Raw genomic sequence first — 12,953 nt, 5'->3', positions numbered from 1 at the left:
CTCATGACTGGGGGTACAGACACGTGTGTGGGTGTCGGGGCTCATGACTGGGGGTACAGACACGTGTGTGGGTGTCGGGGCTCATGACTGGGGGTACAGACACGTGTGTGGGTGTCGGGACTCATGACTGGGGGGGTACAGACACGTGTGTGGGTGTCGGGGCTCATGACTGGGGGTACAGACACGTGTGTGGGTGTCGGGGCTCATGACTGGGGGGGTACAGACACGTGTGTGGGTGTTGGGACTCATGACTGGGGGTACAGACACGTGTGTGGGTGTCGGGGCTCATGACTGGGGGGGTACAGACACGTGTGTGGGTGTCGGGGCTCATGACTGGGGGTACAGACACGTGTGTGGGTGTCGGGGCTCATGACTGGGGGTACAGACACGTGTGTGGGTGTCGGGGCTCATGACTGGGGGTACAGACACGTGTGTGGGTGTCGGGACTCATGACTGGGGGGGTACAGACACGTGTGTGGGTGTCGGGACTCATGACTGGGGGTACAGACACGTGTGTGGGTGTCGGGGCTCAAGACTGGGGGGTACAGACACGTGTGTGGGTGTCGGGGCTCATGACTGGGGGGTACAGACACGTGTGTGGGTGTCAGGAGCATGTGGCACTCCTATTCCATGACAGCTGCTGGCCTCACTCCACCATCCTGGTTTGGGCAGAGTAGAATTCTCCATGTTTTTTTTAAGTAAAGGGTCCAAATGTTTTGGTAAGAGTCCATTCCGTCTAATGGTGGGGTACACTTGGGTGGGGTACACTTGGGTGGGGGTACACTTGGGTGGGGGTACACTTGGGTGTCCCACTTTTTGGATTGCAGTGATTTTCCCACATCAGATTTCCTCACTATTTTGGACTTTTTGTTTTCTTTCTTCATTTATTATGTTATATTTGTGTTGATATTTGTTTGCAAACTATCCTGATTGTGTTTGGGCAACTGCTTATTTTAGATCTGCCAGCATTATATATGTTTGTTTACCAGTAATCACTGTGATAGCCAATGACAGAGCTCGCCAGTGTTAGAACCCGCCCCTTTACGTTTTCTCCTCAGTGGAGGAAATCCGTGTAAACAAGAAATGTTTTATTGAAAAATAAAATAAAGATACAACAGTTGGGTCGTGCCTTGATCTTGCTGCGTTTGGCAAAATGCAGACTATTTTTTCTGGGCGTTACTACAGGTACAAACCAATGAAACGCGTAAACGTGGCGTTCAAGAGTTGAATTTATTTGGTGAAATACAAAGACTTCTCTGTAACAAACGATTTAATAATAAGCCATCTCTGAATCTCTAGGTGATTCGGACTCGCGGGAAGGGGATGAGTTGCATCATTTCGGCCGTCAGCTCCAGCGTCTTACATGGCTGCTTCGTGTTTGGAGAACAAGAGGTACAAATCTTTCCATCAAAAAAGAAAAATGTCCCGACCACCAGCAGTGATGACAGTCCCACCAGTAGTGATGACAGTCCCACCAGCAGTGATGACAGTCCCACCAGTAGTGATGACAATCCCACCAGTAGTGATGACACTCCCACCAGTAGTGATGACACTCCCACCAGTAGTGATGACACTCCCACCAGTAGAGATGACAGTCCCACCAGTAGTGATGACAGTCCCACCAGCAGTGATGACAGTCCCACCAGTAGAGATGACAGTCCCACCAGTAGTGATGACAATCCCACCAGTAGTGATGACAGTCCCACCAGTAGTGATGACAGTCCCACCAGCAGTGATGACAGTCCCACCAGCAGTGATGACAATCCCACCAGTAGAGATGACAGTCCCACCAGTAGAGATGACAGTCCCACCAGTAGTGATGACAGTCCCACCAGTAGAGATGACAATCCCACCAGTAGTGATGACAGTCCCACCAGTAGAGATGACAGTCCCACCAGTAGTGATGACAGTCCCACCAGTAGAGATGACAGTCCCACCAGTAAAGATGACAGTCCCACCAGTAGTGATGACAGTCCCAACCAAACAGTTGTATACAGTGCAGACATCTTTGTTCCTAACACTTTTGTCATTTTCAGGGTTATTAGCGACTTTCTGCCGTCCCACAGTAGATTTACGGCAGAGAGGCGGCACAGGCAGGCCGGACAACGTACCTCTACGTCACCGCCTGTCTTCTGGATTCGGGGCGCGCATGATTGGACACAGCACGAGTTTGGCAGCTGATTTCAGCCAATGAATTTGGCTGAAATCAGCTGATCTGGTGTGTCCAATCACAGAGCTCTGTATTTACAAAATCATAGGAACAGCGATCTGTCTGCTTCTTCAGGGACAAAAAACAGCCATATCAGAAAGTAACACATTGTTAGGTACACAGTTAACCCCTTGATTGCCACTAGTTGTTAAACTTCTCCCAGCCAGTGTCATTAGTACAGTGACAGTGTATAGTGTTATCATTGATCACTGTATGTGCCAAATATTTTCAGTTGGTGAAAGGTCTGGACTGCAGGCAGGCCAGTTAAGCCCCCAGACTCTTCTACTAGGAAGCCATGCTATTGTCATAGATGCAGTATGTGGTTTAGCATTGTCCTACTAAAATAAGCAAGACCTTTTCTGAAAAAGACATTGTCTGGATGCTCTAAAACATGGAGACATCTTGCAGCATTGATGGGGCCTTTCCAGATGATGCTGCCCATTCCAGATGTAATAATACACCCTCCATACCATCAGAGATTTGGACTGAGCGCTGATAACAAGCCGGAAGGTTCCTCTCCTCTTTAGTGCGGAGGATGCGGTGCCCATGGTTGCTAAAAAGCATGTCAAATATTGATTTGTCTGACCACAGAACCGTTTACCACTTTGCAACAGACCATTTTAAATGAGCTTTAGCCCAGAGAAGACAGCGGCGTTTCTGGATTATGTTCAGATATGGCTTCTTCTTTGCATGGTAGAGCTTTACCTTGTATTTCTGGATTATGTTCAGATATGGCTTCTTCTTTGCATGGTAGAGCTTTACCTTGTATTTCTGGATTATGTTCAGATATGGCTTCTTCTTTGCATGGTAGAGCTTTACCTTGTATTTCTGGATGGGACGGTGAGCTCTGTTCACAGACAGTGATTTCTGGAAGTATTCCTGAGCCCATACAGTAACATAAATCCCACAATCATGCCTGGTTTTAATCAGTCCTGTCTGAGGGCCTGAAGATCACTGAGATCTAATATCACATTTTGACCTTGTCCCTTCCACACAGACACTTCTCCAGATTCTCAGAATCTTTTGATGATATTATATACTGGAGATGATCATACATTTAAAGTCTTTGCAATTTTACATTGAGGAACAGTTTTCTGAAAAAGTTTGGCAATTTTTAGACACAGCTTTTCACCGATTGGTGAACCTCGGCCCATTTTTACTTCTGATGCACTCTGACTCTCAAAGATGCTCTTTTTATATCTTTTTAAATTTGCAAAAAAAAAAAAAAATTGCTCTAAGGAAAATAGCTTAGGTGTTGTACTTTTGTGAAGTAAGGGACAGAGTCCGGCTGAAGGATAGTTATATGGTTATAGGTTGGAAAGGTTTACAGTAAAGTAGGTTCTTCAGCATTCATATATTTTGTATCGTTGATGTTCCCCAACACAACTTTGCCAACTCTATATTCATCTAGAAGCTGTGTCGTATTTTCCAGGCAGTTTTCGGGAACGTTTCTCCAGAAGAAGACATGCTCCTGGTGCTGCGGTTCTACCACTGGCCAGGGGGCAGCAGGGCCTGGGCACCATGGCAGCAACGCAGGAGCTTACAGCCGTTACTGGCCAGTGAGGAATGGATGGCGGCCTGGGGAGCTTTCAGACTTACCAGACTGGAGTCACCAGAGATGGGGGCAGGTGAGATCATTCATCATTCAACACAGAACTATATATAGGATATGTTTTATTGAACTCTACTGAGCAAAGAAACAGTTTTCATTTACTAGATATGTATACGGTTTCCATGCAATATGTTTGGATGTTTGTGGGAAAACTTCAGTGGGCCACATGTGAGGGGAAGGTGGTAATCATGAGACACACATCTTCAAAGCCTAGAGATCCTCCAAACTGCAGCCCACAGGCTGGAGGTGGCCCTTGGGGCACTATTGATCTTTTATTAAAAAGAATCAAGCAACCAATTTTATACAAAAGTAAAAAACAAAACCATAGTACAAAACTTCAACAGAAATCCAAGGAATACACATCCATGTTCAGAATATATACAATATATACATAATCCACTACCAAAATTATTTACATAAAGCAGCAGAGAGGGCCTAAGAGGCACAACCCATCACCTATGTACGCAGCCATTTATCAAAAATTAATCCAAAATAATAATCTAGGGTGATAAGAGACAGACAGCCACACCCGGGAAAGAGACTCCTGGCAGTCAGGGAGGCTTGAAACCCCTCCACACCTTCAACCAAGCCCCCTGACTCCGCTTGTCTCTCTCAAGCACCCGAATCTTCTCCACCTCATGCAAAATGTCATACACCACCACCTCAACAGGAAGGATTTTATGCCGAATGCTGACCTGACACCGTGCGTTCCAAGTGAAATAACGGACTACTAGGCTAACTAAAAACAGTGTATCCAAACAAAAAACACCACCAGTATTGAATGCTTCGTACACCCACTCAGCATAACCCAGCCTGGAGAGGAAAGGGACACCGAGGGCCCGCCCCACCTGTTTGTACACCTCTATGTTAAAAGGGCAATGAAGCAGAAAATGGTCCATAGTCTCCTCCTCACCTGCACACTCCTCCCGAGGACAGCTACGATCCATCCCACTGCGGAATTTCAAATCGCCCCTAACATAGAGCCTCCCATGGAAGCACAACCAGGCCAGATCCCTAAATTTAGGGGGTACTCTGTCCAAATTAATAAGTCTTAACCCTGCCCTCAAAACTGGGCCTGGGCAATCCCTTAAGGCCAGTGGGTCATGAAAGACTTCGCTCAAGACTCAACTCATAAGGACTTTCCTCGGAACCGATCTGAGATCTTCAGCCGACAATCGCCACTGCCGTAATAACTTCAGGCACGGAGCGACATAGGCTGGTAGCTGACCACGATGACCCCTGAGATCCTTCACTTGGCCACCTTCTTCCCAAAGTCGCAGAAAAGGCCTAAACCAAGATCTAAATATGCCTACCCATCCAGGAGGTTCCACTGCAAGCATATTACCAATATTAAACTTGAGAAAAAGCAGTGAAAAGAAAAGAACTGGGTTGACCATACCTAAGCCACCCTCCCTCCTGGATAGATAGGTGACCTCCCTCCTGGATAGATAGGTGACATTCCTCTTGATGGGGTTCAGTCTGTTCCCCCACAACATCTGGAAGAACACACTACTGACCCTAGCATAGAGAGACACTGGCAAGATGCAGACAAAGCTGACATACAAGAAGATCGGAATCAGGTAAGTCTTAATCAGATCAACCCTTTCCCTCATAGATAACTTCCATCTCTTCCAGCTGACCACCTTAGTATTGGCAATTTCCAGTCTGCCTTCCCAGTTTTTGAGGCCATAATCGCCGGGTCCAAATGCAATGCCTAGAATCTTAATTCTTTCCTGGGGCACTGGAAAGGTATCCGGGAGATCAAAACCCTCACCTTCCTTTCCCATCCAGAAAACTTCACTCTTTTCCTGATTGATCTTGGAGCCTGATGCTTCAGAATACCGTGATGTCAGAGAGACCACCTCCTCTGCTTCATCCGCCCCAGTGACAATCACGGACACATCGTCCGCATAGGCAACAACCCTCAAAGACGGCTCACCCGGGAGCCCCACTGGCACCCCACACAACATGCCGCTCTCTCCTGATGAAGGGGTCGATTGCAAACACATAGAGCAGGGGACTCAGGGGACAACCTTGACGCACTCCAGAGCCAACCTCAAAGGACTGCCCAACCCAACCAATAACAAGAGGAAAGCTTTCTGCCCCCTTATACAAGACTTTCAACCAATCGATAAAACCACCCGGCAGACCGTACTTACTAAGGAGCAACCACAGGTACTCATGGTTAACACGATCAAAAGCCTTTGCCTGATCCAATGTCAGCAAATACTTTCCCCAGCCTGCAGCCCTGCACCGCTCCAAGGCCTCCCGGACAGCTAAAACCGCTGTGAAGGTGCTTCTACCCTGGACCGAACAGTGCTGATGGCGAGAAAGCAAAGACTCTGCTACTGACGATAGGCGCCAGAAAAATATCTTTGCCAGTATCTTTCTATCGACATTAAGAAGGCTGATGGGGCGCCAATTCTCAATCATCGAAGGATCTTTACCCTTTGAAAGAAGAATCACAGCCGAGTGCCTCATGGAAGGGGGAAGTACCCCTTCTGCAAGGCAACTGTTAAAAACCTCTACCAAATGTGGGGCCAGAATAGGCTTAAAAGCTTTGTAAAACTCAGGCGTCAAGCCATCCGGTCAGCATTTAATTGGCTGAACAAAAAGAAGGCCATAGAACGAGCTCTTACTGACTTAATGCTGGCGACATTTATTGTCACCACTTTTAACGGAGGGGGAACCACCATTTGGGTTATTGGGTGGATTGCTTCTTAGCTCCCCTCTGCTGCTCATCACCAGAAGCCTCTCTCTTTCTTGAGGCCGCCTCAAATTCCATCTCAGAATCGGAACTTCGCTCCGAAGAAGCTCCAGATGAAGAAATATCCCAATTAGAGGACCTATAACGGTTGGAGACAGGCACTGGAGCCTGTTCCGTCCTCACCACCTGCTTCTTCTGCTTCCCAACCTTCCTTCTCTCCTCCAGGTACTGCAGGTCCGCTTCAGAGATGCCCTCATCTCTTGTTTTTTTCTTTGAAGTCTTTACAGAAGACTCCTTTAGAGAGGAAGAAGCAACCTTTTTAGTACCCACTACCACTCCTGGTGGGGGGGGGGGGGTGCTCCCTTTGAGTCAGACTTAGGAGGGGTAGACTCCTGGGGGGTAACTGACTCGGGGTGCACAGACTTGGAAGGTTCTGACACATGAGGAGAGGGTACAGTAGGCTGGTGGGACACAGAGACAGATACAGAAGGAATACTTACAGACACATGAGGGGTGGCCACAGGAACTGGAGAGGGATCCCGAACAGGACCAGGGGAGTCAGTCACCGCAGAGGAGGATGGTACACCAGGGGCCTCACCCTCCATCCCGTCCAGCCCTGACAAGTCATCTAGTACCTCCTTCTCCATATTGTGCCAGGCTTCAGGACATCTGCTATAGGGGTGGCCAAGGCGCAGGCACAGGTTGCACCTGATCATCTTGGTGCAGTCCTTGGCCACATGACCCTGACCCCGACACACTGAACATATCAAGGCTGAACAGGAAGAGCTCAAATGCCCCTTTTCTCCACAGCGGTGACACAGCTTCGGCTGACCAGGGTAGAAAATAGTCATCCTATCCCTCCCTATAAAAGCTGAGGAGGGCAGGTGATGGACAACATTCCCATCCCCGGCCAACCTGACTGTTACTGACCAACCCCCAGTCCAGATGTTACGCTCATCAAGGATTTTGCTGGGCTTAGTCAAAACCTCACCATAGTTCTTTAACCAGACCTCTAGGTCCCGAGCAGGAACACTCTCATTGGTGAGTATGATGGTTATCTTTTTCACCGTTGACCTTTGCGAAACCGCAACTGGGGCCAGACCTTCCCATTCAGGTCTTGACCTGCACCGAGCCTCATATCGCTCCCAGAACAGGTCAAGACCTTCTGGCCTGGTGAAACTAATAGTGTATTCCCATGTCCCAGCTACATGTATTAGAGCATACAGGTCATTTGCCCCAAAACCCATCTCCAAAATCATGTCCACCACTGCACGCCGTGCTGGAGGGATTGCACCACCTTCCCATTTGAAAATTACCACATTTCTTCTCGGACCCCCAGCAGAAGCCAGAGACCCAAGACCAGATCCCGGGGTGCCCAAAGTGGTAGGCTGCAGGGGGAAAACCCGCTTGGGAGTGGAGCTACCAGGAGCAGAGCGTACCACCTGAGCAAATGTAGGTTTATCAGGGCCAAGGCCCCACACTGAAGTCACAGTAGTCTGTACATTACAATTATTATCTGCTTGAACGGAGTTGGTAGGACTGTCCATCACACTTGTGCTGAGAAGATTCTTATCAGTCACACAAACATTCACATTCCCATCAGGAATAGTCACAGTTTCTGATGTAATACCAGCTGTCTCCTGAAGCTGTGCTGTGGAGTCTTCAGCAGCTGTGGGGCAAACAACTTTAGACTCAGCTAAAGGGGGGTTAATTGGTTCTGCTGAATCTTGTAGTTCCTCTGCAGGAATGTCATTTTTTTAAATGCAAACTTTGCTGTACTGCAGCATCAGCAGGTACAGCATTGCTACACATAGGACTAGCAGCCTGATTGTCACTGGGCACATTGTCTGTAATAGTCACAGTGTTGAATGGCACAAAAATTGTTTTATCCACCACATGGGGCTTGACAGGCTTTACCTTGTCAGGCACATTGTCTGTAATGTCCTCCTCATGAAACACCAGCTGATCCCCCCGCATAGGAGACTCCATTACCTGGATGGCCCTGAGCATGCCTCCTGAGTCCTGGGAAGGCATGGGGCTGCTTACCTCTCCCTGAGGGGGCAGGAGGTCTGAACTGGGGGTCTCCTCCTCCACCTCCATCTTTGTCATCCTCGCAAACCTTCTGTCATTGCAGAATTTTTCTTTGAAGGGCCCATCTCTGCCTTCCATCATGGACACAATGGTCTCCTGGTGTTCCACCCGGACCTTGGCCAGTTGGATCTCCGGATCCATGGATCCACGTCTCTGGCTATGTAAGCCCTCATGTTGCCTTCTCAGGCGCTTCAGCTCCGCTCTGAGCTTGTACAGATTGTCTCTCTCCTTATTCAGGACCTTAATCCCGGCCACCACTCGCTCCTGAATTGCCTCTGAGCCTTCATTCTCACCAGGGGCAAAGAGATCCCCAGCCATGGTTTGTACAGGGGCAGGCATGTCACCTGATGGCCCAGGAGATGGCTGAGAGCTTCCAGCAGGAGAGGCCCTGCTGGCCTCCATGGCTTCCCCAGAAAGGGGCAAGGAGAGCTGGGAGAGATTTCACCACCACTCCCCTCTCACACGGATCACCTGGAGGAGCTTCAGAGACACCTTCCTCCTGACACACCTGTGCTCCAATGATGGGTGGGGCACTATTCCTCCCACTGACACCAATGATGGGGCACTATTCCTCCCACTGATACCAATGATGGGACACTATTCCTCCCACTGATACCAATGATGGGACACTATTCCTCCCACTGACACCAATGATGGGACACTATTCCTCCCACTGACCCCAATCATGGGGCACCATTCCTCCCACTGACACCAATGATGGGGCACTATTCCTTCTATTACTGATCACAGGCTGAATTTACTTGCTCCTATTGGCCACTAAGCCTGAGACATTGTCTACTCCCACTGACTCTGGGGCATTTTCCACTCCCAGTGGCCACAGTTCAGCCCCCTAAAGTATGATTGGACTAGAGCAGTTTCCAGGGCCGCACACTCAACTAGTACATCTAAGCTATGTCCTGCAGCACTTGACTCCTGGATTTCAATCCTGCTGGCCTTATGCATAACTAAAAAAAGGTTTTATGAAGGGCATTGAAACCCTAAACATTCCCAGGCGACAAAAAACTGCCAAAAATAACAATAGGCATGCAATGATAAATGACAAATGTAGCAAGGTCCCCGGCCTTCTTCGGTCTAATGAGAACCTCCAGGGCCAGAGATAGCTGACACCTTTCTGTATGTGGTGGGTTGTGAGGCATGGTGGGTGCAAAGTAGTTAAAGTTATTGGGTGCCAGACACTTCTTGAATGCAAAAGAGAGTTTATTTCTCTTAACAAACTTTTTGGGGGAGAGAGGGTTAGGGCCAGGACACCCTAGGTAGTTGCAAGTTCAATTGGCAGACTCTGAGACTTCAGAAGGAGGACAGCCATGCAGGGAAAGGCATCCAGCAAGACGCCACATCTGCAGGTGTAGGAATGTTGTCTCCTATGGCAACAGTCTTTAACAGTTCCCAACACAAAGCGTAACAGTTCCTTCACTTCCACTACAATCACTTCTTGTAGTTCTTCCATACACTGAGCTCCCGATCTTTCACTAGACTAGATGATTCACTGACTCTGAATCCCTTGAGCTCCTCCAATATTCACAGTGGTCTCTCCCTCAAGCGTCACCCCCACCTCTCTGCTGGGTCGCTAGCTTGGCACTCCAGATACTTCTCAAGCTTCACCCTCGCTGACCGGCTCGGTCCCTGGCTTGACATACAAGGCTGCTCTGCAAGTGTCACCTCTGCTGGTTGGGTCCCTGGTTTGATACCCACTGAAGTTTCCCGATTCTTCACTGTGCCCGTTCGGTGAGAATACTGCTCCGGTACTTTCTTCAGTCACTCACTGTGGTCTCCGGTAATAAGGTAGTGGTGACAGCTTCCCCTCTACCTCCAACCACAAAAGGTTCTCCAGCCGGCAGAACCGTCACTTCTGGTTGGACTGCAAGACGCAATCCCAACCCTGCGCCGCTCTCTTCTTTCTGGATAGACCCTCACACAGCCTGGCAGCCAGATGTCCCCAGGATAGGCCCAATCTCCAGACTAGCAGCCCGGGGCAAAACAACACACGTCCACCCAGACAGCTGTCCAGGTGGCACCAAACCCCGATCACCTGACTCCACCCAAATATATAGGCTCTCCCAGCAGGCCAAGGGATTCAGGAAAGCCCCCGCCCATTGGCTGGGATACCCCATATACCCATAGACTGACCTTGGGTTGTCCTTCTGATATCTAGTACCACCAAGTACCCGGCCACCTAGTGGTAGAAGAGAAAAGTGCAGCAATTACAGACTTGGAGTGAAATCAATTGATCCTCAACAATTAGCCAAGGTAGCTACACCTGGCATGTAAATTTAGGAGCAACCCTTCCTAAACACCAGGGTGCTACACATAAAAAGAGGGACTCTTCTAGTCCTGGAGAAAAGTCCATAAAAAACACAGTGACATGAAGTTCACATTATGGCAGCGTCAGAAGTCTCTGTTCCAAGCAGGATCTGGGGAGACCCCTAAAGAAGGAGAGAAAGGCTCCACTACCCTACATTCACACCTATGCACTTTGTTGTGCGTTTTGCTGAAACCCATTTAACATTTATTTATCTGGTTGCCGCCCGCCCACTGTCAAATGATGGCGGGGTGGTGCGGCTCTTGTTCTGGGATGTCGTCATATGAAGGTGTCCCAGAACGGCCGCTCTCTCACACCCACGGGGGGCGCGCAGCGCGGCGAACGCGGCTGCACCGTGTTGCTAGGACACGGCACGACCCCGATCTGTGGAAGGAGCACCGTCCGTGGCTCTTTAAACATGTGATCGGCTGTGTCCAATCACAGCCGGTCACATGTAAACAAGGAAGTGCCGGTAATCGTCGCTCCTCGCCTCACACTGACAGAGTGTATGGCGAGGAGAGCCGATCAGCGGCATCTCCACGCAGGGGGACATTTAGGAATGTAATCAGGGCACTGATCAGAATAGTGAAAAATAGTGTCACTATACAGTGCCCACCAATGCCAGCGATCAGTGCCCACAAGTGCCACCAATCAGTGCCCATTAGCAATGCCAGTCAGTGCTGGCAATCAGTCCTGCCTATCAGTGCTGCCCATCAATGCCCATCACTGCTGTCAATCAATGCCCATAAGTGTCACCCATCAGTGCCACCCATCAGTGCCCATCAGTGCCCATCGGTACCGCCTCTCCGTGCCGCCTATCAGTGCCCACCAGTGCCGCCTATCAGTGCCCACTAGTACCTCCTATTAGTGCCCACCAGTGCTGCCTAACAGTGCCCATAAGTGCGGCATATTAGTGCCTCCTCATCAGTGCCACCTAATCAGTGCTCATAAGTGCGGCATATTAGTGCCTCCTCATCAGTGCCACCTAATCAGTGCCCATAAGTGCCGCCTCATCAGCGCACATCAGTAAAGGCGAAAAATTACTTGGTTACAAAATTTACTGACAGAAAGAAAGTAAAAAACATTTTTTTTTCAAAATGTTTGGGGTTTTTTTGGGTAAAAAATAAAAAACCCAGCTGTGATTAAATACCACCAAAAAAATCTCTATTTGTGTGAAGAAAATGATAAAAAATTAGTATTTTCATTCAAAGTGTGACAGCGCTGAAAGCTGAAAAATGGCCTGGGCAGGAAGGGGGTGTAAGTGCCCGGTAGGCAAGTGGTTAACATGGTTTCCTATGGTAGACGTTCACATCTGTGCGTTTTTCAGCCTGTGGGTTTTTGGAAAGGGTCGGACTTTTTTACCGCAGCACATTGTGCTTTGCGTGTAATAGACTTCAATGGAGTCGCACCAGAAACGCAAGTGTTGCGTTTTTGATGCGTTTTTTCTGATTTCCTCTTTAAAAACACTGTATAAAGCTGGTTGCTAAGGAGCGGGCCAGGAAGCCGCCGTGTCCTTAACAACCGATGAGTCATCAGCTATCAGCGGGGTTTCCAAATTGTCGGCTAAAAAATTTGAGAAAAAAATGGCTTGGGGTTCCACCCTAAATCCATACCAGACCCTTATCTGAGCATGCAGGTTAGGAAAGGGAGGGGATGAGCGAGCGCCCATTCCCCCCACCTCCTGAACCATACCAGATCGCATACCCTCAACATGAGAGGGGTGCCCCCGAGGCCCTTGTCCCCATGTTGATGGGGACAAGGGCCTCCTCCCCACAACCCTGGCCGGTGGTTGTGGGGGTCTGCGGGCAGGGGGCTTATTGGAATCTGGAAGGCCCCCAGATCCTGCCCCCCCCATGTGAATGAGTATAGGATACATTGCACCATACCCATTCACCAAAAGAAAGCAGTTTAGTGTTATGAAAAACAAGACGGTTTTTAAAAAGTCCTTTATTAAAAATGAAGAATGTTCCCCATTGTAGCTCCAACGTCAATCACAACGTCTTCTTTCTCTGCT

The 12,953-nt window shown here is 49.0% G+C and overlaps 1 protein-coding gene across 2 annotated transcripts in view; it reads left to right on the top strand.

Moving 5' to 3' along the window:
* CCDC17 (coiled-coil domain containing 17) overlaps positions 1–12,953 on the top strand; it is a 195,254-nt gene that overhangs the window by 144,174 nt on the left and 38,127 nt on the right. For both annotated transcript variants that reach the window (XM_073594020.1, XM_073594019.1), the window contains exons 17-18: positions 1,300–1,392; positions 3,642–3,837. In XM_073594020.1, the coding sequence (XP_073450121.1) occupies positions 1,300–1,392; positions 3,642–3,837 (289 nt within the window). The remainder of the gene's footprint in view (positions 1–1,299; positions 1,393–3,641; positions 3,838–12,953) is intronic.

This window comes from Aquarana catesbeiana, linkage group LG07 (assembly GCF_042186555.1).
Source record: "Aquarana catesbeiana isolate 2022-GZ linkage group LG07, ASM4218655v1, whole genome shotgun sequence".
Lineage (NCBI taxonomy): Eukaryota > Metazoa > Chordata > Amphibia > Anura > Ranidae > Aquarana > Aquarana catesbeiana.
The sequence above is the reverse complement of the archived record's forward strand: the minus strand, read 5'-3'. Positions and strand labels throughout refer to the sequence as shown.